The sequence below is a fragment of the Cariama cristata genome, unplaced genomic scaffold, assembly GCF_000690535.1.
Source record: "Cariama cristata isolate BGI_N322 unplaced genomic scaffold, ASM69053v1 scaffold10871, whole genome shotgun sequence".
In the NCBI taxonomy this organism is placed as follows: Eukaryota; Metazoa; Chordata; class Aves; order Cariamiformes; family Cariamidae; genus Cariama; species Cariama cristata.
In genome coordinates, this window is record NW_009597628.1 from 97898 (window position 1) to 124220 (window position 26323).

Genomic DNA, 26323 nt, shown 5'->3' on the forward strand with positions numbered 1-26323 from the left:
TTACTATGACAATACCACATCTTATACATTAGTATGGGTAAAGTAAGTATATGCGTGTGTGTGTGTGTATAAAACAGCTGGATGAAAATATAAAAAAAAAATTTAAGTTAAGTCATGGTGTCTGTCGCTGAGGATGTGAGAGAGTTGCTCAGCTAAACTGGCTTCTGGTACGAGTTGTTTCTTCTGCCATCTCAGAAATTACTTATGCCAAGACTATCTCAGAGCCCCCAAACTTTGGAAAAATGAAGACAGAGCAAAAAGTAACATCTACAACCTAAATCTGTAAATACCCAATGCTCTTTCCACCGAATATGAACCACTGCTTTGAGTGTGTGATGGCAATGTGAGGGAGACTGTGGAGCGTGTTGATGCCAAAGCACCCAGCTCACGGACGGTCGTTTCCTTGCTGCACCGCGGTCACACAAAGGCTGATGGCTTGGGACCTGAGGGGAGAGAGCCTGGGGAGCTGAGCAGTGCAGTGGCTCCAAGAGAATAGAGGCTCAAATCGCCATTCTCTCCAAGGCAAGCTTTCTAGGTCTGGTTTGCCTCTCATCAGTCTATTCAACAGATCCTGCGGATGCTGCCCAGTTTTTACGGGTACCTTCTAGGTCAGGCAGCCAGGCACTTCTCTCCCTCTCTAGGCAGCACATTGTGTTTCCCTCCAGGCCCCTGGGAGGACGTAAGGACCCACAAAAAAATGTGCATTGTCCTGCAGGGATGCAGGAGGTGTCATCACCCCTGTGGGACACCATGGAGGTCCAGGCAGTCCTAAGGCAGCTGGAGTCTGTCTGCTGCATTTCCCAAAAAATGCTAGCACAGAGCTACCACTGGCCGCTGGCCACCCTTCACCCGGATACCTTCCAGGTAAAACCAGCACAATACAGTACAGAATGCCTTATCTCCACTATTCCACCTATGCAGGACTTGAGAAGATAAGGAAGAATGAATTTTAAAGCAATATAACATTTAATTTGAGGATGGACATAACTTAAATGGACACAACACATAACATACCTGTAGGTTGTTTAAATGAAAGGAGAAGAAAACAGCACTGAGCAGGAACAGGTGTACTGGCAGAAGATTAGCACTCGGCGTACAATTGGTGTTGTGAAAGCAAAAAAAAATGCAAGCTGTCTGATAAATCTGTACTGGCATTTATAATATGTGTTATAATGTCTTTATCATGAGACCCTGCAGCATCGTGCTACAACTGAATGATGAAGCCATGTTGATATAAAGAGGATATTCCAAGCAGGTGGAACTCTATTTTCCATATACAGCAACTCTATTTTCCATATACATTGTGTAATTACAGTAAGTTCAGTCTAGAAAATCTTGTAAAAGTAATATTTGTACTGGGGTAGTAATTCTGTTCTCCAGACCGTGAGATCTTGAACTTTCATTATCATGAGTCTGAAGACCTGGTGCTAAAGGGACCCTGAAAACAGTTATAATCTGGCAAGGAAAAAATGTAATTTTCTCAATGAATTTTTAACCACACATTGTTAAAAAACACTGAGTTTATAAGATTGCAATAAATACCAGGGGAAGTGGCAGAGGCCAATTAAATATACATGGTCACTCAAATCCCAAGCAAAGTAACCAATGAGTAACGGGGTCCTCTAACTCTTTTCTGGATATGGTGTTTATATACGTGGGAAGAAAGGCTAGAGAAAAGTAGAGGGATTGATACAAATCAAACTACAATTGCTAACGCAGAACATCTTGCGGGCCTAGAGGCTGAGTTATACAGCAGTCGGTTGTCATTCTGGTTATAGCTCAGGGTCAATTAGCTCCTCCACCACAAACTCAGAGACCAGTAATTGTGCTAAGAAAGAAAGTAGCTGCTTTCTGCAACCTGGCATAAAGTATTTAGCGTATTTATTTTTCTACCCATTTGAAAGTTGTACGAGTTTGTTGAAGAGAAAAGGAAATTTGCTTGTGGAGAAGTTTTGTTTACAAAAAAAAAAAAAATGACAGTAAACCACAGCTTTTTGAAAGGTATCGCTATGGGCTGCTACCCGGAGGGCACTGGTTTGTATGGAAATGCTGAGACCCTACGATGAAGCCATTGCCAGTGTGTGTGAGAACACCCTGAGTTCACTCAAATCAACAGAAAGAGTCTTGTTGCTTTGAGTCAAGTCTAGCCGCATCGTCACCAGGGCTTATTACATTTGCATAATCACTACACTCAGATTTTATTGCATCCAGACCATAAGATATTACACTGAATCTATCTCAGTTGCTGTGTTCATCAGTTTTTCAGAGCAGGGTTTCTACTTCCCCCCCTCTTTCTCATGTTAGAGTAGTTGAATGCAAGACCATTTGATTAGAAAAAAAAAAAAAAAGGTACCACGTGAGCAATACTTCAAGCCTAAATATGAATACTTCAGGTTTTAAATTTGAACGCCCAAATTGTGCACAATGCTCTTTGCCTCCACGTTGCAATAAGATGTGGGGGTAAAAAACACACTCAGATCCAAGTTTTTTGGCTTTGTTTGGCTTTGGGTTGGTCCCACAGAGAGAAACCAGGAACAAGCCCAGTGAAGAATGCTCCAAAAGCCAGCCATCCTCAGTGGGCAGCAAAGAGAGGAGCAGAGGGCCTGAAGCTTCAGAGGTGAAACCTGCTCCAGACCCAGAAGAGACCCTCCAGCATCAGGCGGTGCCCAGGGGCTGCAGCTCGGGCTCAGGACCAGGCTCACCCCACGACGCCAGCTCTGCCCTCCCGCTGCTCTCTCCTGCCTGCAGCCGCACCAGCTTTGGGCACCGCCTGAGCACTTGTCTTAAGCCAAGGTCTAAATTAAGGGCACATTTGCACACATCAATGCAGCAGCCTCAGGGGCCGGTTTGAAATCCCCACATAACTCGAAGGCTGAGAACCCTGGGAGGGGCAAGTTATCCATGCTGGAACAGCACTGTCCTCCCCAAAAAAGGGAACAACATCGCACAGCCTTGAGCTACGACTCAGGTTGAGCCAACAAGAATGAAACAGACCTTATGACCAGATCAGAAAACAGACCCCAGACAGAGAGGCAGACACTGTCGTGACCCGGATGAGAGAGCAATTCCCTTTCACCTCACCCTTTGCCTCTGCTTCTACACCTGAAACAGTGCGCACACAGTTCCCCTAGACTGCAGCTGTACCACACAGTAACAACTTAGACTCATCTTGTAGGCAATTTGCATGGATGTGAACAATTCCAGAGAAGGCACGTCAACAGAGAATCAAGCCCTGCATCTAATGTTGGTAATGCACTTAATAATAACAACCCCACTTTCCTGGAAGAGAACATTAAACCTGTTCAAAATACAGTATTTTTTTCCAAATGATAGTATTTCTTCCCTCCTACATCGTATCTACCTTAATCATCTGACTCCCACATAACTGGCTCGACTTCAACGACAGTCTCCTCTACTTGTTTAAAAGTCGAGTTAATTCCACTGCCATCAAAAAGGCATGATTTTCAAGTGAAGTTATTAAGTTTCCAATACAAGGAACAGTGCGTGGGTGCTACTGAAGTAGACTCTCAGGAATGAAAAAGAGATTCCTTCCCTTCTACCAGAGGATTGGGTCTTCCTTCTCTCTGGGGCCAGGAGACACCTTTATTTATTGCGATGCTTTGGCTGTCTCCAAAGAGGTGCGCTCCGTGTCCCACAGTGAGTCCAGTGGTCTAACCCTGGCTCCATCAGAAAAAACTGGACACCTTTCCTCTGAGTGTCCTTCGTGGTGCTGGATGAACAGAAAAATACTCGGTTAGTTTAACTAGCTTGCTTACATCCAGTCTTCTAGATAAAACATTACAGACGATGGGCAATGTATGAGCCCAGCTTTCCCCTGAAGGCTCCGTAAGGCGATCCTGTCGACCTGTCTGTAAACCAGAGTCCAAGTGAACCTGATCCGTTAGAGCTAAGAGCAGTTAGGTCTGACCCACATGCCTGATTCCCACCCGGCTGCTAGCCCCTCATTACGGGACACAGAAGAAAAATTTTGTAGTACTTTCTGAGGAAGCACAAGTGAAAAAAACCTCTTCAATTCTGACCTACAGCTTTTCACCTCCAGCTTTCTATCTGTGCTGACAGCATCGTGGACTTTAATCAACTTTACTGTTTCAACTAGTTTTATACCAGTTCCCGTGTGTAAGTACGGACTTTGTCAAATGACAGCGGTTTATTAATTTTGAGACACTGATCTGGACTGAGAGCTGAGAAATTAATCTCAAACCAATTCTGCGTTTTGTGAGAGCTGCAGCTTCTTTTCCACACAGATCTCTCAGCTGCTGTCAAATCACTGCAGGTCTTCATTTACTGAATCCAACCTCCCTGAAGTTTCACTTCATTAACTGCCCTTTCACAAGATTTTTCAGCTCTGTTCAGCCTCTCCGAATTCAACAGGACATGTAGATGAAGGGATATTCCAGCTGCTACAATAGGAAAGGTTTATGAAAACTGTATTATGCAGCAACTACACTATCAATGAATTAAATCCTCCCAAGTTCATTCTTAAAACACTGCCATTGTTTCGAAATCTGTCAGAGCTCCTTAATCAAATTACAGCCTTCATTCAGCTCAAGATGATACCTGATGGTGTGTCAATTTGACATACAGGCATCTGTTATTCTTTGACAAGGCGAGAAAGAGGAAAGAATGGACAAAAGAAAAAAGTAAAGAAAGTTTTCTTATCTTCTTCACTGCCCCCTCTTAAGACAGATCTGCCGCACAGAGGCCAGATTTACATTCAGCTCAGATTTACCGGAGTTGATCAGCTGAAAATGCTGAACTTTACAAGCGGTAGCAGGAGTGTTACTGGTACCGGGACCAGAATGGCTCAGGACACAGAAAATGCACGCACATCCTTCCTGAACATGTCAAACCTGCTCTGCTCTTGTAGCTCACATTGATGTGCACAATTCGAAACTTCTCCAGCTATTCTTATTGACATTCTAGGTTGTGTTCTGGTCCTGACAGCCCTGAGAGTTATGCCTCTCCATGTTGCATAAAACACTGAGATGTAGGACTCACATTTTCTGGCATCAGAATGTCCTTCTCAAGTTCTCCGTGACACACTGGGAAGCTGTTCTGCCCTACAAGGCAGACTGGGCATGGCTGCTCCTGTGCCAGCCACTTCTCTGCAGCTTCAGTTTTCTATCACACAGCATTTTTGCTCAGCCTGGATGCTCTCTGTGCTGCTCCTGCATGGCAGTCCTTCAGGGAAGTGCAGCGTGGGAGTGGGTTAGCAGCAGTTTTTGGGTTAGCCTAGAGATTTTGTCCTCTCTAGAGTATCAACGCCTAACACAAAACAAAGAATCAGCCCTCAATCCCACCTGCTTAGAGAGTCATGACACCTGAGGGCTTGTCCCACTGAGCCATCCTCTCCACTCATGGGTGGCCCAGCTGATTGACCTTCTGCTTCCTCACACTTGGCACAATAGGAACAGAAAAGGAAAATTCAGACCTGCCCTTTCATCTTGTCCCCAGCAGCTCACATACCCTGAGGAAAAAGAAAAGATCCTCTTGAGCACTCAAGTTGCTATTCTATCCTTCAGATTTCTCGGTGCTGTACCCTTTTCCGCTGGCCCTTCCTGACTGTCCCAAGAAAGAAGACTCCTTTTCCCAGAAAGAAATGTTCCCTGTTGGTCTCATTGCTGTCTACCCAGGGAGCGCCTTTTTGTCTCATTCTCAGACAGATCCCTCCTGTCGCAGTGTTTAAAGACTTTATGCAGCGCAACTGAAATCTATCAGAGATGGTCCATAGCCTCCCTCCGTCAGGAGAAGTGTGTGTCAGATGTGATGGCTCATTCTTTCTTATCTTTGATCCACACTATGCTGTGTTTGTATTAAAAAGACAAGGTCAAAAATGCCTGTCTGGCAGTTCAGACGAAAACTACTGAGTTTTAGTTGTCTTGGAGTTTATTCCTCAGTCTCTCGCCTCTGTAAAAACAGAAAAGTTCCATTTTGACCATCTGTTACCCAAGATGTAAACAGTCCACAGTTATTCTGGTCTCAGGTAATGAGCACCTTGAAAATAAGCACAGGTTTTTATTCTTGCTGTAGAGATGAAACGACAGGTAAGGTGTGTCTCTGGAAGTGCTTCTGCATTCAGCATGCATCGGACCCGTGGTCTGATGCCCTGTTAAACTGCATTGCATTGCCTAGGTAGGAGATGGAGAAGGACTATATAGGCCCAAAGTCTGTCCATTTACCTGAAATGGAGGAGAACCATCAGCTGTGCTTAAGAGACCCATCCACATCTTTAGTTTTGGACTAATTCCAATGAAATCGTTCCTGTAACTGAAAAACAGCAACAATAACCTTAAGCTCTTGGGTGGAAAACATCCAGTCTGAATCAGAAATGCAGGGAGCCTGTCTGCACTCATGAACGATGACAGAATTAAGCTGCAGGAAGTTTAAACTATTGCTATATGATGGCACCAAGTTGTAGCAGTGACCAGTCTGATTGCCTGTTCACTGCTGTTTCCTTTTTTAGATGCCCTGTTCGCGGTGGTTTACCGTGAGCTTGCATTCTCATCAGAAGAGTGAGGCAAACGGAGAGCCGGGCTCAGGGCTCTCTCCCTCCGGTCAGTCCCTCTTTCAGTGTCTCTCTCCCTGGCTTAGAGTCAGACTAGCTTAAACCAGCAGATTAAAACTGGCCAGCTAAAGTTGTTACTGCTCCCTGCCAGCCTCCTCTTCTTTCTGACAAACCTTGTCACAGTTGGTGCTGTTCTCATGGACACCATTGCTGCTGCACCCTGTGGGGTTTATCTTTTTCCAAGGTATCTACAAAAACCTTCCAAAATCCCTGGTTCGAACCATGTAAGCATGGAGGTAGTAAGTGGGTGCACTGCAGGATTTGGGTAGATGGTGCAAGCCTTTCGTTTGGACTCCCCTTGGCGTGCTCAGCAGATGTGTCCATGCCCCGCTGGGTCAGCATCCCCCTCAGATCCCAGAGCAGCTGGTGCCAAACTCAGCACGCCATGTACCGACCACGGCCATGTGCCGGTAGGCGTAACTCACACCCAAAAAAAAAAGGGAATTGGCTGTTTAGTCAGCACAGCTGAGGAGATTATTTATCCCTCACTGTTTTTCACGCCTTCTTCCAAGTATGCAGTCAGAAGTAGCAGGGACCCACATCTCCTGACTGAGTGGAGGAGCAGTGGCAACTGAAAACGCCACTTAGGGTCTTTCAATGCTCTTCCAGTCTTGGCAATATTTGCTCTATCAGTAGCTAGTAAAATTATTTTTGATGTCAGCCTACAGCCCTAAAGCAGGAGTCACTCGGAATCAGGGTGTATGGTTGCACCTCTCGTCCCACTTCTCCCCTGGGAGTCTTTGCTCCAGACTATCAGGGCTCATGGAAGATCCCTCTGGCTGACCCGTATTGCCCGGCCGTTCCCTGGAACAGGGGAAAACCTCCAGCGACAGAAGGAGATTGCTTTAATGCTCTTTCGCACCACTGAAGCAGTACAATGCAGCATTAACACAATGAAGTATCTAGTCCATTAACTTTTAAAATTAGCTTATCAAGGGAGATTGCAGCGCTTGTGGGAAAACAGGACACTGAAAGCTTCTTGCATATCTAAACTGCCCTCCTCTAACGCATCATATCTCACCAGTTATACTTGTAGCTTTCTCTCTTAAACATGACAGTTTAAAAAGGCTGCAAAGTGAATTTTCTCCTGCAGCTGCCATCTTAACCTCCATCGTTCTCCTGTTAGCGAGGGAGCCACAAGCTACAGCATTATTCAGGAGTTTTGCAGCGTCAGGGCTCTGATTATGCTCTTTCTTTTGAGATATTTGTTCACAGCAATTCAGTTCAAGGTACAACAATAACCCAAACAGCAGCAGGCCAGCCTGATCTGGCTTGAACGTGGCGCTGTATGTAGTGGAAAGCTGTTGTGGTATTGTTGCTGGGTATTGCAGGGTTCATGAAGCTGAATTATACCTTTTAGGTGTGAATAACTCAAGTCATGGCATCCTCATTAACCTGGACTGATTTCCTTTGAATGAGAGCTTTTGCCGTCACTCCATATATATTATCACACTTGGATTCAGAAACATTTATGTGATTCGGCAGTCACACAAAAAACTGGAGAAATTCCCCAAAGGTAAAAGGGATCCCAAAGAGCAACCTCATTCCGATAGACACTTTTGCAACCCACTCTCATCCAGACTTAAACCACTCCCTTCCAAAAGCCAAGAAATGCAGCAAGAAGATGCTTTTGGCTTTTGTGCAGCTTGGATTGGGCCATCATCTTATCATTGGCTTTGGACCCACCAGCTGGCTGGTTGAAAGCCTGTAGAAATGGGATCACTGGTTAGCCCAAAAGGCACACACCACAGCTAGAGCATGAGAGGACCGTACCATATTTCTCTTTCTCATTAAGAGTCAGGAAAATCAGCGAGATGTCAATCAGCTTCTCCTTCACTCACAGACACACACACACATTGACACACAAACAACCTGGCCAAGCTCACAAAGGGATTTATTAAATGAAAGCCTTCATACTTAACCAAACTTTGAGGAATGCTCCCTGAAATACTGGGCTTGAAGCCTGTATTCAGTCACGGGAGCAGCGTATGATTAGCTGTGCTTTTATCCTTGTGCTGGCATCTAAAAGGATCGTAGTTTTTTTTACATTAGTATGCCTGGTGAAATCAGAGCAAACCCTTTGCACTATGATTAATAATGTGTTAAGCCACAGTTCCAAATTATTTCAACTTTTCAATGGTTACGGGAACATTTACAAGACTGATGGCTGGACCGTACACTGCCAACAGGCTGAAAGAGCTATCATTTATTACAGGGCTTTCTTGCGGCCAAAATGTGTAATACTACCCTGGTAAACTGTGCAGAAAAAGAATTATGAGTTTATGTACAGCATTTCCCAAATTAGAAATCAAGTGAAGCTTTCTGCACTACAAATGTTTTTGTGTTTGGGGAGAGGGAGGACATGCCATTAAACTTTCCCAAAAATGTAAAACCCATTTTGGTTTGATTGGTTGGTTTGGTAAAAACCAAACACTTCTGCACTGTGATGGTGCAACAGAACTTTGCTTACTGTGTTGGCTGATTTAATCCCATCATACCACAGTATCTTGTGGTGATCTGTTGTTCAGTTTCACCATATGCTTACAACAGCCTGATCTATCCATCATTTCCCAGTTATTTTCTTGTAATGCCTTAACTGTCCCAGGGCCTCTCTAAAGCCCGTTAATTGTCTTCTCGCTGCTGTCAGTTAAATTCTCTTCTCCCTTCATACGACAGAAGTAATTTTCATTCGATGATAATCAACCTATATCTCATTAAGCATTTGAAGGGACTGAGGATTTCCAAGGCTCACACATCAAGGATTTGCTATTTTGGGCATAGGAGAACCCTGTCCCAGTGCCTCTCTAAAGCCCGTTAATTGTCTTCTTGCTGCTGTCAGTTAAATTCTCTTCTCCTCCCTTCATACGACAGAAGTAATTTTCATTCGATGATAATCAACCTATATCTCATTAAGCATTTGAAGGGACTGAGGATTTCCAAGGCTCACACATCAAGGATTTGCTATTTTGGGCATAGGAGAACCACAAAATCACTGACCTCGCCATCTCTGTACATCTCTCTATGTGCACATGCCACAGCCTCCTGTCTTCACAGCACCCACAGGCAAAATCGCCATTATTCTGATGGTAGAAATTTTTCAACCATGATTAAAAGGAGGGGAGAGCTCCACTGCGCAGAGAACAGGAAAAGGCTTCGGAAGCACAATTGAGACTCCAGGAAAACACGTTCACGTTCCATGACGTGGTTCATCTCATCCGCCTTCTGTTCCCAAAACAAACTCTTCAGTTTTGTCATCCATACCCTCCTCTGCTTAAGGCAAAGGAGAGAAGTGGTCTTCAGAAAGATGTTGAGCTCTGCTGGGATGCTGGTAACGAGCAGGGGCTTGCCTTGTGTTGAAATAATAGGATCTGAAAGAAAATGCTGTTCCAAAACATTAGCTCTCCATCAAAACTCAATCAGTGCTTTAGGCCAAAAAATCCTCCTGGCTCACATCAAAGGACAGCAGGTAGCCCACATGCCCCCAGATGACTATCAAAATGTGTGTTTCCTCACCACAGTAGCCTTTCTTTGCTACATACCTTCTACGAGGCCTTAGGGCAAGTCACCATGCTCTCCATGAAAACTCAATCAGCGCTTTAGGCCAAAAAGATCCTCCTGGCTCACATCAAAGGACAGCAGATAGCCCACATGCCCCCAGATGACTATCAAAATGTGTGTTTCCTCACCACAGTAGCCTTTCTTTGCTACATACCTTCTACGAGGCCTTAGGGCAAGTCACCATTCTCTGCCTCCATTTCCCCATTGGCAAAACTAAAATAATATTTCCCTTCCTTAGAGACTTTCAGATAAAAGGTCACAGGAGATAAGAGCCAAACATTACTGGTAGTATCCTTTCTGAGCCTCAGTATTTCGTTCCCCGCTGGGCTTCTGGATTCTGATGCAAACTTATTGGTGTACTACATTCTGTGCTTGTGTTGTTGTATTTGCATTGACCTCCATTTCCAGCAAAATCAGAACAAAATGTAATTTAAAAATCGATAGGAGACACAGGAAGCAAATAATCCGAGTTGTACTGAATGAGTAGCAGCTAATGCTCTATGCACACAGGACCCAGCATGTGCCAGCTCTGTGGTTGCTTCTTAAAGCAATGTGTAAAGTCAGGGTTTGGGCTTTTTGGGGTGCAGTTACATTTTTCAATTCATTTCCAGTACTCACATCCATACCAGGAATAAGCAATTGCAGTTTTTTCTCCCTTTTCTCTTTAGAAATGTGTGATTAAAAAGAAAAAAGAGTCTTCATTCTTTGAGACAGCTCTGCTTGCACTTCTCTCCTTAGCCAAGCAGTACTTCAGCCTTGGGGAGGTGATGAACACTTACTCACATCAGGACCCAGATCCTCGGCTCTATTTTGAGGAGAAGCAAAGGGAAGAAGCCAAGGTGGCCCTACCGATCTGGTGTCCCAGGTGCACCTTCCAGCTTGGGTTAGATAATAAAGTGCCCTTGTGGAGGGTTTTTGCTTCTTTTTACCTCTCTGGTTAAAAAAAGCTCTGCCTGGAGTACGTACAGAGTGAAGGCAGTGGCAGTGTATCTCATCTGGCAGCCAGGGAAAACTTTTATCATGGTGGGAGGAGAGAGGAGGCCTCACGCCGTAGCACAGAGCCGGTTGGGTTCAGCATTCTTGCCATGCCTTCTTGAGCTCTTCCCAAACTCACATCCCCTTTGTCAGCCTGCCTTGTCTCCAAACTCTTGCATTATTCCTCCTAGGCGTTGTGATTTACACTGTTTGAAGGAAGCACAACTAGCTTTAAAGCCATCCCTGAGCCCCCCTACTACCCAAGCCTGGTTCACTGCAACCATGAAAGAGTGAAGGGGTCAGCAAGCTTTCAAAGAGAGCATGCCAAGTTTTATTTCTCTTTCCCATCCCGGAGGTTAAGCATGCCTTAGGAACACAGCAGGATGCTGCCTCACAAGCAGACATCTGCTAGATTGCTTGGGACATAGCAAGGATCCATGGAGGTGCAAAACTGTGGAGATCCGAGTCAGGTCCGCAGACAGGAATAGCGATATCCCGACAGAAGACACTGCTGGTTTGAACTGCTGTGACTCAGACGAGAGTCTGTCGCTGTGCTTTCCATTTGCCATGGCACACATGTTTTTAAAACTTCACATTAAACACTCGTATGCAACATTAGAGACAGATCTCTTTAGCCAGAAACACCTGGGTTTATTTTTTCCCCCTTTTACCTCTGAAAATGGGAGCCTGGTTTGGTTTATTTTCTGAGAGGCAGGATACCATCAGAGTGAAGGATGTCCAGTTTTAGCCAAGTGCTCATTGTACAAAGCATATGTCAACGAAGTGCTCCAAATTAGCAGTGGTCTGGCAGCAGTAATAAAAACTGCAAGAAAGAGACTGTGTAATTGTACTTGTCGCGAAGAAGAATATAGTCTGCAGCTGGTGTACAGAAATGCCTCAAATTTGTATGGGAGTCAGAAGAAAATCAAGTCAGCTACTAACCTCTAGCTCAAAGAGAGTTCAGCAAGGTATTTCCTTCAAATACGACATCTCTGCCACAAACATACAGCATCCCAGTGATGTCTCATCTGCCTGCCTGCCCAGACATTTTGAAAGTAACTTTTGCAAAAATCTCTTACCAATATTTTCTGGGTATTTCTTCTTTTTTTCTTCTTCTTTTTCCTTAGTTTAGATAAATGCACACTTCAAAATCTTTGTAAGCTCTCTCTTCTGGTAGAAGAGTGCCACCTCATGACTGATACAAAGGAATGGAACAACCCACAGTGGTAAAACTCAAAGCACTCGAGTGTTCGAGGCCAGGGAGGCCAGGACGAGCCCATGCCCTGGGTACCCAACCTGCTTCCACCCAGCACCACAACACCCTGAGACAAACCCTCCTTTGCCAAACAAGTACTTCGTGTTCCAGGAGAAAAAAACTTAGCATCTTTGCTGAACACGAAGCCCATCCTCGGTGTTGAACAGAAATTCATTACTCATGAGAAACAGACATTGTGCAGGCTTCTATACAAGGTGTCTCTTGCTCCAAAAGCTCAGTCATTTTGTTTCAGGCTCCTCTGCACTATCTCAGGTACTTCTGCCCTAGGAACTGTGCAATTCCCAGTGTGAACACCCTCTTTGCCTTGCTTCCTCAGATAGCTTTCCCCATACGCAGCCACCTCTTCCCAAGTTCATTATTTTTTCCCTCACTAAAACAACTAATTCTTCTCACCAGCTGAGATAAATATTGTTAAACTAAGGAGAATTTTGGGGTCCAAATAACTCTTTGTTGCTTCCATAAATGAGGTGCACGTGTCAAAGACACTCAGGATTTCTCTGCTCCGTCACCAGTTGGAAACGATTGTGGTAAAATCAGACACATATTCTCATGGGTTGATTTGTCTGTGCTCCTCCCATAAACAGTTAGTTTAAATATTCACAACACGTGAACAAGGAATAGAGCAAAATAACTTTTTGCTGGTTCCTTGCTTCTTTTTTTTTTCCCTTTTAAATGAATTCAGGCATTGAGGGAAGTGCTAGATTGAAAAGGCTAGAGCTTGAAGTGTGTTGCTCCTGTTTTTTCCCAGAATAGAAATATCAGGAGAGTAGTACTGAAGCTTTCCTAAAATCCCAACTCTACTGCTGCTGTTCTCCTTTATTGGACTCATTGCCAAATGCTAGGCAGTAATTAAAGATCAGAATCAGCTTCTTCCTCACCACCTCAAATAAAACTAAAGTCAATTAAAACCAAGTGAAGTATCATTTTTTCTAAAAAGGTCATTGATCTACTAGCAGGTATATTAATAGCACCTATTATCAGACAGGATGCCAAGCAGCTAAAATATGGATATAAATTTTTACATACCTTGAATATTAAATAGCATTTCAGAAGTAAAAGATTTGCATCTCATTCCCTGAGGCAGCCAGTTTTTGCTCAGTCCTACATTTCAAAAATATGCTGCTAAAGTTGACAAATAGCCAATATTATTAACCTGAAAGTATCAACTTAATAAGTCTCATCCTATGAACCCGGGGGGAAAAAAAAAAAAAAAGAAAAAAATCAAAACCCACTTGCTATTCAGTGGGAGGACTTTAACAGCGCAGATGATTTTCTTTGCGTAACTGCTAGAAGACCTGCAAAAGTTCATCAAAAATCAGAGCTGCATGAAGTCTGGGATTGGTTGATTCTTTTGTTACGATAAAGATAACAATAGTTGAATCAGTAAACCTAATTTAAATGTTAATTAAAGATTATTGTTCTGACAGATGAATTTTTAAACTTAGTGATTTAACAGTTTCCCTGAAAAAGAGTTTTATAAAGGAGCTGACCAATCACACTAAATAATAGCATGAACAAATGTTTGGTTGCTTAAACTCTCTCCTGTGAAGAAAATGAAAGGGTATAAAGGTCTACTATCCAAACCCATAATTTGAAATATTAACTAAACTAGCCCATATAGTCCTCCTCTTCCTCCCAGAGCAGGTAAGGTAGCTCTGGGATCATGTACAGTGTGGAGGTCCTTCAGACAGGACCGCAGCACTCAGCCCCTTCAGCTCTTACACTGAAGACTTGTAAAACCAGGGACACGCTTCAAATTATCTACGCAAAATTCCTCCACGTGCCAAGGGCTATACTGCCAACAGGCCAGAGGAACAGGAACAGGGCTAGTGGTAGGTCCATGCTTAAGGCACCAAAGAGAAGAGGAGCTGCCAACTGAATTAAGCACAGGTCCAACCACCGTCACCAAAGGGCAACACCTCCAAGGAGCTGAGCTTCGTCCAAAATGCCCAGAGAAAGGGCTGGCTGCTTGTTTCCTTGGTTAAAAAGAACCAGAAAGTGGCTGTGCTGTTATTAGCCAGTGCGACAGAGCTGGGCCGATCCAACGCTCACGCTTCCCCATGCACAGCTGCTTTTTGTAGGCTGACGTGTGATAAGAGCTGACCTTCTCAAGTGGCAGCTAGGACGGTTTCAGCGATGCCATCAGGATTTAGAGCTTTCTTCCGAAAACCATGGAGCACCTCTACACCAGTCCTCTTGGTACTCTTTCGAGCAAAATATAAATCAAAAATATAATCTCTGAAACTAAGATATCTTTAGAAAAACTGACTTCTTCAAGTTGTCTCTTCTAAAAACAAGTACCACCTACCCATGCTTAGCTTGTTTTCCAGCCCACCTAAAAGGATGCACCGTTATGAAACTGCCCAGGCAACCCCACTGAAACGTTTTGTTGCTTAGCAAAAATGCAAGTGATTTTGGAGAGAACATAATTTCTCTTTATTTGTGTTGCATTTCCAAACATCACTTCTCACCAACATCTGCCTGGCAGAAATAAGTGCTTTATCCTGAACTCTTTCTCATCTGCTCCTCCAATTTCACAACAGCTAAACCAGACCTCAGCAATGCCATTAGCCACAAACCTAGAAACAGCCACCAGAATACTTTGTGGATGATTCACAGGTTTTGTTGTCAAAAAACTAGTGATCTTCCTTATTTCTTGAATTTTACAGCAGGCCAAGCTGTGTTCACATTGTTTTGTCTTTAATCCTAGGTTCACAAACATTTCCCCAGTAAAATGTGACATCTCTACAAAAAGCTCTAAGTCTGTAAAGTTCAGGATAGAGCAAACCTTGGATGTTCTGTTCTCTTTATAGGAAGCATTTTAAGAAGAGAAACAAAAGCCATCCAAACATGCAGACTCAAATTATGTGTTTAAGAAATCTGCACAGCAAGAGGTAAAATAGATCACATACCTATTTTAATTAAATGTTTATCTCACAGTCATGGCAGCGCAAGTGTGCAGCAGGTACAACCCGGTACAGAAAATGCTGCTTTCACAGCAAGCATCACTCCAACTAAAAGGGTTCTTTCTCCCAGCCATCCCTTGGCATTAATGCTAATGTGGGATTTCAGCAATGCCCAACCATGCCTTGTTCTAGTCTCCGTCCCAGTTAACACTGTGAGCTAAATGCATGCTCCTCAAGAGGGGTGCATATGCTATCCATTACGTAGCATAAAGCCAATATAGCAGCTATATTTTTCCTCAAAAAAATTGGCGCTCTGTGTATACATCTTACAGGATACCATCTTGGAAGAGCTGTCACATAAACAATGCTTTTACCCCTTTCTCAGGCCAAATGCATTTAGGGTCTATATTCTCAGGAGTTGAGCAGGCAACCTGCAGAAGATCCAGCTCTACTAATGCCATCCATGGGCACTGCCCTGGGAAGCTTGCTGCAGGCGCGTCTGAGTGACCACGGCTTGCCATATTAGCCCAAACATTTTGGAGAAGAAGCAGTTCCCATCCCAACTGCACCTCAAAGCTGAAGTTTTCAAAAAGACATCAGGTTTTATCAAACTGTGAAGCTTAGATGTGTTAGAGGATGCATTTTCTTTTCTGCATTTCCTACCTGTGATTTGTATCTGTCCCCTTCCCATCTTCTGCCTCCCCAGCAAGGAGTGGAGTGAGAAGAACCTGCTTCCCAGGTGCTGACCTCATTTAACCCTTGGGTTTATGCAAACCAGGGAAGAACAGGACCTGTTCTACTGCTTTCTTTCCCAAGATGAGTAATGCAGCAGCTCAGGCAGCTCCTTCTTCATTCTTCTTCTATCCAAAACTAGATTTTCCTGTGGCCCTCCACCCCTTCATAAAAGGCGAGGGAAAGGGCAGGGGACTCGGAGTCCCTGGAGGAAAGGGAACTCCCTTTAGCCCAGAGATGGTGCTGGAGGAAGCCGGCTGTGGCACAGCATCGCTGCACACCTGTACACAGCTGGGTCTCACCCATCCTCTCCTCTCCTGGTGCTTTTATGAGACGGTTTTCCCCAGCACCAGTGAATCTAGTGACTGGGGAGAGACCATAAAACAGACTGAGCCCAAAATGCTTTCAAATGCCAAAGTAACTAAACTGGAATATTTGTGTGAACTATGTATTTCCTGAGGTTCTCTGGTACAAGAATTAAAGATGTTGCTAATGACTGTGGAAAAGAAATTGGGAGCCGACAGGAGCTCATGCAAAGGCTGTGATTCTCGCTGACTGGTCATCCTCTCTGTTATGGAAGTAACCTAGCAAGACAGCTGGAGAGGTCCAAAACCATAAACAGACCTATTAGCCTTAATCTACTGCCAGGGGTCTTCTCCACACCCCCTGCCACCCAGGATCCTCACTGCTCCATACCGTACCTCCATCCTGGTGGGTCACGTTGTGGTGCTTAGCGAAAAATCCTGCCAAGACCCTTCTCCGGCAAGGCAGCTCAGCTGGACCCTGGTGCCTTTGCTGTTTGTCAGGGAATTGCAGACAGGGAATTGCAGAGCAGGCTGCCTGCGCACCGTGCCGGAGGATGGTGTCCCGTCTGTGGGCCAGAATTCAGGAGGAAGCCTGTGGATTAATAGCAATGTATTTTTAAAAGGCCAGGAGAGGTCTTCTGTTTACTCAGCACTTCACATTTTCAAAGCAGAGCCACCAAAGATGCAATCATGTACTGTAGCTTCTTTAAAACAAAATTCCCCTGTATCCTCCTGTGCAGATATCTGCTAGGAGAAATAAAGCACTTGCGTGGTGCTGATTTGATGTCTGAGAAATCACCGAACCTATAAATGTATCCCAACAGTCAAACACAGAGTAGGGTACAAAATCCTGGTACTTGATGTTCCAGCTCCACCGAATTAAGTCTCCTGTTTCCAAGGACTCTGAGGGCCAATCATGGAACAAGCTTCTCTCTCTGGTCAGGCACTGCGTTATTTGAGATATTAAATTTCCACAGATTTAGTTGACAGAAAAATGTAATCATCATCCATTTAAAAATGCACAGCTGAAAAAATGATTAAAATTCATACACATCAGGTGGCTTGATTTGCTGGGGATGGCCTGAATGTAAGGCTAAATGAAGGTTAAATATTGGCTAAATAATAATTGTACCATCTCTTTGAGGAGCTGTTTAATGAGAATGTATATGGTACTGTTAGTCAAAAGTGGCAGCACACTTGAGATTGAATCAGGTAAGGTTTTCTGCCTTATGCATGTACCATCTCTCGGACCAAGCTACCTGCAGTTAGAAGTCAATAAACTAGACACAAAATACTCAATGAAGTATTCTTAATTCCTGATAGGAGAAATATTAACCGAGTAAATCAAACATTTCTAACTCAGCATTTTTCCATTGGAAAATATCATTTCATTGGCATTGAAATCTCCTACTGGGGGAAAAAAATGTGCTTTTTTTAAATATTTTGAAAAAGACTAAAGCATGGCCATCTTTTTCTAATTTAGATGCTGCGTTATACAACATACCACATTTGAAGAAGTCAGAATGAAAATAGAATGCTTTGACTGATCCAAGTTAGACTTTGTTTAGGATTTAACTTAATATCAATTCCTTTTTTTATATACTTGTTATTTGTTTTCACCTTGTTTAGAAAGAAATAGATTTTGGAGTGTCGGAAAGTCTCATTGACTTCTTACCAGCTTCTCACCAGCTCAGGTTCCTATGCGGATTCACTTCTTGTGCAAACCTATTAATATATACCTTCTCCCACGGGGGATGTGATTTTTGGTGGTGGTCAGGCCAGCCGCTCCAGCCCACTCCATGGCAACTTGCATTTTCTGATGTGGAGCTTGTCCCTGGTCCCGTCATCAGCTGTGAGACAAAGACAGCGGCTACCGCAAAGAATTCTGATCAGAATTCACAGATAGCGTTAGATTAAAGCCATGCAATTTCAAATATAGTGATCAACTTCTTGGTCTGATTAAGTAAGAAATATGAAAATAAAAACACCCAATTACTCAGATTATTTGCAAAAAAGAAAAAAAGCACCAGTTTTAACATTAAAAAAGGAAAAGAAAACAAAAAAAGCTGATGAAAGTTAACTCCTTATATTCTTATGGGAAAAAACACCTGTCCCCCCTCCCTACCTCTCCCACTCCCACACACGCCTCTCTCCAGTCGCTGCACCAGAGCCCGGAGTGGCCACGCTGCGATGTAGCTGGGACGTGGAGAAGACACGCACACTGCTTGTAACCCATGGCACGAGGATGTCGTGCACAGATTCCCAGGCACGCTGAAACACAGAGACACTGAAACGCTCACCGGCACCCTTCCAGTTTTGAGTCCTTTCAAGAGCTTTAGACATTGCTCAGGATGAGATAGGCATCCAATTTCCAGGTGTGCCCTGAATCAAGTTAGCAGAACTCCTGGGAATTTGCCATTGCTAGCTCTGAATGAGAGGGTTTATATACATATATTTATTTATTTGTTTATTTGTTTATTTATTTTTTAAACTCAAAACTGAAAAAAACACTGATTTCTTGTCGGATGTACACAAGTACAAAAAGGAGGGGGGAAATGTCTTACCACAGCATGGTATTTACAGCATTTTCCAGCAATGACAACTGATGCTTCGGGCTTTAAAAAAAGTGGTAAATTCAGGGTACAACATGAATTTTTTCTTTTTTAGCTTGATTAAAGAGAACAAATTAACTAATACGGAATATTTCTGACAATAACCTGGTGGCACGATGGAAATGTTATTCTAAATCTCTGTTCTTTTCTAAGTCAATCATTTTCACACCAGGGAGAACGGTTGAGTACAAATTTGACAGTGAAAGTTTAGAGGAGGAAGAGAATATACTGCAAGTGCATCTACTGCCTTTAAATCTGAGCACGTCCCTTGGGGCACACCGATACCACAGACCCAGGCAAAGCTCAGTAATTTGCCAAAGCCCACACACAACGTCTGCAAGAGAACCAGGGTATCAATCAGGAGTTCTTGACTCCTAGCCTTTTGCTTGTTTTTAATAGCACACATTGCTTTCTCATTCTCCTTAACATCTAAAAATAGCAGACTGACAAATCTTGCACCAAATATATTTGAGACCAAAAGGTCATCCGGGCAGAGACCATCTCTCTGCCTTGTAGCAGATACAAACTTAGAAACTCACTGTAGCTTTTTTGAGCACCATACTGGAATTTCAGACGCTAGGTGCACGTTCAACTAATTACCTCAATATTAATGCCATTATCACAGTGTTTAAGTAAAATTCCCCCATCTTCTCACCCTTGCCCCAGGCGAGGTACAAAAGTCAGCTCTAATGCTATGGGTCATCACCTCCTTCTTCTTCACAATTCCTACAGCAAAAGAGTTTCATCATGAGCACTGACACAGAGGCTGTAGGAACTAATTTTAAGGGGTAGAGAATTTCCTATGTGTTCAATTTTGGTTTTAAAAGGTGCTTATGATACCAATGAACTTTTTGACAAAGTAGATCAAAACCTCTACAGAGATACCTCAGCAAAGGATGTTATGAATAAAGACAGAGTGAAAGCAACATAATAGGAGCATCACCCATGCACATGGAAGTCTCAGGTCCCAGCTGGAGACCCCAGACCAAATTCCGTACATGAGTAAAACTCCATTCACCCCAGAAACGGGGACCCCACCATTATCTGTGCGCACTTGAGTCCCCTGCCGCTGAGGTCTTACTCAAGGCTGAACTGTGAAGCAAACTCCCCAAGCAATGATGGCAAACAGGTCATTCTTATGGGATAGCCCATTCGATTTTGTGCAGCAGAAAGTCTGCCTCGTTCTGCCAAGTGCCAGCAGGAAATCGCTGAACCTCAAAATCAGCATGGCATTGTGACTGTCAGCCAAAGAGACGCAGTCAATAATGGGCCGTAATTCTTGCTCCCTTCATCTCCTTTAGAGTCCTTTTTTTTATCACAGGAGTGGAATTTGAAAAGAAAAAGTCCTGTTGTATTAAAGACAGCCTCAAGTAATTCAAAAGTTGAATGAGGCTGTTGCTACCTGCAGTAGGCTGACCTAGAGCCAAAAATCACTGTATTTCAGCCCAAACATATTTGATTCCACGATTCCGAAGTACCCTTTTTCCCCTGACTTTTTTATAACATTTTGGTTTTGATGGCTCCCACCACAAAGTGAAATAATATACGGTAAGAGTACATGACACAACATATTATTGTGTAAGCTACCGTGAAATGTTAAATTAAGTGTGCTGTGAGGAAATGCGTCAGGTCACCGCACCAAACCCTGGTAGCACTGTAGGACGGTGCAAAGCATAAACCTAAATAGCAGTAGACAGCATGAACAAATTGTAACCTCAAAATAACTGCACAGGGCAACTTTTCAAAAGTAATGAATCTGGAGGTGGCATCAACTTTGTTATTAGTTCTCATCAGTCAAAGGTGGGGCTGTAACCTTACCCACGTATCAGCAACAGCTTACGGGAATTATTCTGTCATTTTCTTAGACGGCACGGTGCAAACATTAAGCATGATAAAACTTTTCATTCTACCTGCAAGGAAAATTGTTGATGGGGTACCCTGAAACAGTGTCCAGGCTCCCAGTCAGGCAGAGGGACCATGGCAGAGCCTGTGCTCTGGAGAGGAGCAGCCCAGATGTTACCAGGAACCAGAGCATGGTCCCAATTTCTTGTTGAAGCAAACAGGACATAATGTTACGGCCGTGACCAAGTCCTCTACAGCATCCGCACCCCAGCACGGGTACCCTGCGGCAGGGGCCCACCCGTGTCCCAAACGCCATGCAGACAGACGGCTGCCGAGCAGACCGACTCCCGCACACAAACCACTCTGCAGCGTTGCTCAAGTCTCTGTGCAGTTCAGCTCCTCGCCTGTTGAATGGGAATAACAAGCATTTAGAGAATAAATTCAAGTTTTAATTACACTGGTTGTATGGGAACGAGACTATCCAAAGTAGTAACTAAATGCTACTAGTAACTAAATCCTCGTAATCTAGTTTGCCTCTCTTGATATAACGAGGACCAAAATCCAGCTTGCAACTCACCTTGCATAGTTCTGACCCAGGAACGGGGACGGGGGAGCGATAGGAACGGTATCCACTGTGGTGTGTGTCTTTCACAGAGAAACGGCAACTCTTATGATGCTGGTTACAGCCCACAAAGCTGTAACTGAACATTAAACATAATAAAAAACTCACAAAGAAGTAAGATGGCAATTAATTTTACTACTTAGGTAACTTGCCGAGCAATCAACTATTTGCACAACACTCGGTCGTGATTCCCTAGCCTGTGCAAACATAAAACAAACACACCGAGACGCTCTCATTAAGACCTAACAGAAAGCAGTAACATATACAAAGGCTCGTTACCGCTCATTACAAATGCTTTGAGTTTAAGGAGTGAGGCAGCAGTTAAGGGCAACCATCAGAGGTCCCATCAGCTCAGGGCGTATTTAAAATACAGTATGAGGCCAGGGGAACAGGTGCAAGCGCAAGCCCTGCTGCACTGCAACCTAATCCCACTGCCGCCGTGTCCCCGTGCCAGGCAGGAGGGACAGACGGTGCGGGGAGATGCCGAGCCGCCGTGCCGGGACGTGCAGGGGCAAGCGGTTGCCCAGCCCGGTGGGAACGCTCCTCCATCACCCACCTGCCACCCCGGCTTCACTTGATGCCCATCATAGCAAGACCTGAAAGTCTAGCCTCAAGGTTTTCGTTGGGCTCCAATGCTCTTTCTCAAATAGAGAGTTCCTTCCAGTTACAGTTTTAATTAATTTAGAATGAATTATCTGGGTCTCTTAATTTCCCAGCTTATTTTGAAAAAGTCCAATTAATGCTGAGCTAAGTAGCTCTGAAGCTCCTCAGTTCTCATCTACCCTGGAGGGATCCGGTTAAAATGAGACACTAATCAAAATGTGAAACCACAGTCATTTGAAAAGCCATTGTGCAACAGATCTATGGCTACATATAAACCACACAACTGCTAAACAGATCACGCAGTACTTGGAAACCTAAAGCCTAAAATGCCCTCACTCAAGATGCAACCTCCTCTGTCAACCGTGGGCATGTTCTGAGCTTACAGCAAACAATAAAAGTCACATTTCCTTTTACAACTAAAACCATGGCGTAGAATGAAACCTGTGTAAATTAGACAATAAGGTATGATAAGGGTGTATGATAACGCAGTCCAGAAGCTCTGCTGACTGAAGGACCTCAGAGCCACCAGAGGCAGAGGCTGGTAAAGCTGCACCAGGCAGAACTGCAGAAATCTCTGTTCTGCTTCCAGAGCCATGGAGGCATGCTGGAAATCACTTCAAGGGTCTCCACAACCATGGCACATTTTAATCTGGAATCCTTGTGATCAACTTACAAATTTTTTTTCTGTATTAGCTTTCTCAAATATTTAGAGAGCATAATAAGGTCTCTCTCATGCACATGTTCCTCACTAGATAAAGTCTTTTTCTTGATTTCAACTTAGTTGCTTGAAAAATCCTAACTCCTTTATTCCAGCTCTGAAAGTATTTTGTCTAGCTGGAGAAAAGAAACAGGTATTAAATCATTGTTGAATGGGAGACTAAATTAAAAACTGAGACAGGTCAAAATTTCAGATGAGGGTTTGTTTTTAATGATCTGTAACTCTAATGTAGTTCAATTAATCTTCTGGAGTTCTGCAGAAAATTTCCCCCCTTCTTTCCCACCAGTCAAAGAAATTTTTCCTAACCAAAGCAGCAGGATCACTGAGGACTTGGTCTAAGCACAGGAAGGTAATACTGTTTCAGAGCGATTTCAATTTTTTTATTATTATTATTTAATCTTATTGCCCTTGCAATGAAAACTCTAAATTTCCCACTCACTTCGAAGTTGAACTGCAGCAGCAGAGAAAGGGATTAGAAACACCCGAGTTTTAGGACTGGCACGCTTCTTTGGAGAAATGCCCCCAGGGGTCACTGGTCCCAGTGCATCACCAAGGACCAGTAAAGGGGGTGGTAGCAGACTGGTCCCAAGTGGTGCCCAAGAGAGCCGGGGAGACATCGCGACCAGCACTGGTTGCTGCCGGCCCTCTCGGTCCCCAACCTGCTGATGTGGGGAGGGCCTCTCAAACACCGCACCCACGCTTCTGGGTCTGCCCAGAACAACACCGCAAAAAATGAAAACCCAAAGGCCCCTTTAGGGAAGCTGCCGCACAACCAGTGCCTTTCTCGTAGGTATAGTGCTCTGTGAGCTGCCAAGTTCCTCTCCCTCTCTCATTTTGTGGGAAAGAAGATCTCCTTTAGACTAAAAATTGAACAGGGAATCTCACAAGAGTGGATTTTGTCCTATGGTTTGGTGTCCTCCTGCCCTTCCCACCTGTGAAACGAACAGAAAAATGGTAAGATCTTTCGATTTCCATTTGTGCATTACTTGGGAATTGAAACGCAAACATGTCTTGTCCTGCAAAACCAAGAAAAACAAAGGGTTGAGTGTCTCTGTCAGGCATAAGGAAAGAGAAATAAAGATCAGTGAGCACAGCAGAAGTACAGTCGCGTTTCTGCCCGGCCGTAGCGGGTAGGTACGGTGCCGCGGTTTTCACGCTAAAGCTTTCCCTGACAGCCACCGCTCCGCAGGGGCTGAGGCACCGCGGCACTGCCGGAGAAGGGCTGAAGTACCAACAGTCCGGTTACAGCTGGTAAATGTCTTTCTAAACATAACGTTACAAGTCAAAAGGACAAAGCACCGAGAAACAGCAGTTTTCACCCATCAGAAGCAAACTACCTGAGCTCGGAGTGGAGGCTCGAGAGAATGAGGGTAGACTTATCTGAAGCAGTTCACACAGCCCTGAAGAAGACTGAAGACATTAAACTACCAACGTTTGCTCTTCCCAAGACTCTCCGTGTGACAGTGTATGGTGCCAGCAGTGCACAGAAACAATGTGCATTTCTACGGGCTGCCACTTGTGCCCCCAAAATTAAACTTTTTTTTTTTTTTAAATCACTTATAATTACCTTATAAGTAACTGACATGTGGCAGGCTTGTCCAGGGCTTATGTACCTTTATTTACTAAGTACTCAACATATACTATTCAGCTGAAATTTGCGTACTAATACATAGCTAATAACATGCAAATAATTAAAGGAAAACCCTCATGTTCTCTCCATGTACTCCTATTTTGTGGGTTTTGCCTCTTAAATTCACTTCTCCTGACCCTTTTCCTGGCCAGCTGGGTTTCCCCTTCCACTCCTGAGCGTTAATATTTTATTGTAGCGTTTCCCTGAGCTGTCTGTCTGACAGGGAGCGGGTTCTCCAAGTCCCAGGTCCCTGCCATGGCCAGGTGTTTCTTCACTCAGAGGACACCCGGGACTACCCTTTGAGCTCGGAACAGCCGCCTCTCTCCATGCCTTTTAACAAAATATAGTACCTTATAGATATTTTTTGCCCTGTAGCAGCTCCCTGAGTGAGGCTCAGCGGAGGAAGTAACAAAGAAGTTAGTCCCAGTTATTCGAATTCAACACCACACACTATCACAATGTCCTTCAGGAGTTTTGCTGACCTTTGTGCGCTGGCCACCAGCCCAAACCTCAAAGCAGCGTAATTAAAAGGTGACACCAACCTTTAGGGAAGCCAAGCCAACCCAAGGATCACAGGCTCAGGGGTTGGCTCCGGCAGAGAAAAGCTTTTGTGTAAGTTCCTCAGTGAGCCTGGGCAAGTGCCGAACATCGCAGCGTGGGTTCATTACACGCCAGGGAACCAAAGGATGGCATGGTGCAAGTCACGTTACGCTCTCAAAAAGCCCTCTGAGACTCATCAGCCGGTGAGTTACTTGTTGATGAAATACAGGCAGAAGAACTAAGAACTACATTTAGTAAAGAAATGCTAATCTTTGCTCACAGACTCACCAGTTGTTATTACGTACACGCACAGAAGGAAAGGGCATCAAATAGGTTACACGCTGTAAAATTGCTTTCTAAGTTCAACCTCATATGATATCAAGCCTAATTGTTTTCTGGCATGTGCCTTTTTACATACACTTCTCTTCCTATATGAAAAAATAATTAAGGATTCAGGAAAGCAGTGGGACCTTATTACAGCACTTCTTCCTTCTCTGTTACAGGAATGACCTGCCAAGCTCGAAGTTCATACATTACGAGTGAGATTCTGTGGGGTTACCGTTTCACCCCAGTCCTCACTCTGGAGGATGGATTTTATGAAGTTGACTACAACAGTTTTCATGAAACGTATGAGACCAACACACCAGTTTACAGTGCCAAAGAGCTGGCAGAGATGGCCAGCCGAGCAGAACTGCCCCTGACGTGGTCTGTTTCCAGCAAACTGGACCAGCATGCTGAGCTGGAAACCGAAGAGGAAGAAAAGAATCAGGAAGACCAAAATGAAAGAAACGGTGATGTGGCCAACTTGGAGAATGAATCCAAAGTGTAGAACCACCAGAAGCATAAGGGCCACACCACCTCCTTTATCTTCTCCCTCTTTACTCCCCTTTTCTTTCTCCAACACGCCTCTTTTTTTTTTCCTTCCCTTCCTTGTTATTCTTAATACCAGGAAAATAAATACTTAAGATGCGAAATATCTACCTGCCCAATTTAAACTCAAGAGATTCACAGACTAAGCAAAGGCGTGGGTTAAAGCTGCAATACCCATTATCGATGGTGGAATCTCCATCCCCACCCCTGGTATTGACTCCTGGCTTCCTCAGCACCTCTCTGAGTTCAGACCTCCAGGTTTATTCACATCAACAACAAGAAAACCCCCAAAGCAATGGGAACATATACAAGGTATTTGAAATGAAAGACTAATTAATGTTCATCAAAGTAATGGGCCTTGGTTTCAGTTTTTATGTATTTCAGGACAGTTTCACAAACTGGGTGACAAGCCTGTATGAAATGGGCCTTGCAGCTTTAAGACAAAGGTGAGCAGAGGGATCTGCAATCCAACACAATACTGTACATATGCCTTATGTAATTACTTTCTCTTTACATTTAGTAATAAACGCCGCATGTACAAAAGTACT

At 44.0% G+C, this 26323-nt stretch overlaps 1 protein-coding gene across 1 annotated transcript in view; it reads left to right on the plus strand.

Annotated features, from left to right (window-relative positions):
- KCNJ6 (potassium inwardly-rectifying channel, subfamily J, member 6) overlaps positions 1-25734 on the plus strand; it is a 40684-nt gene extending 14950 nt beyond the window's left edge. The window contains exon 2 of the mRNA XM_009708975.1: positions 25409-25734. Within this exon, the coding sequence (XP_009707277.1) occupies positions 25409-25734 (326 nt within the window). The remainder of the gene's footprint in view (positions 1-25408) is intronic.
- The last annotated feature ends 589 nt before the right edge of the window (positions 25735-26323 follow it).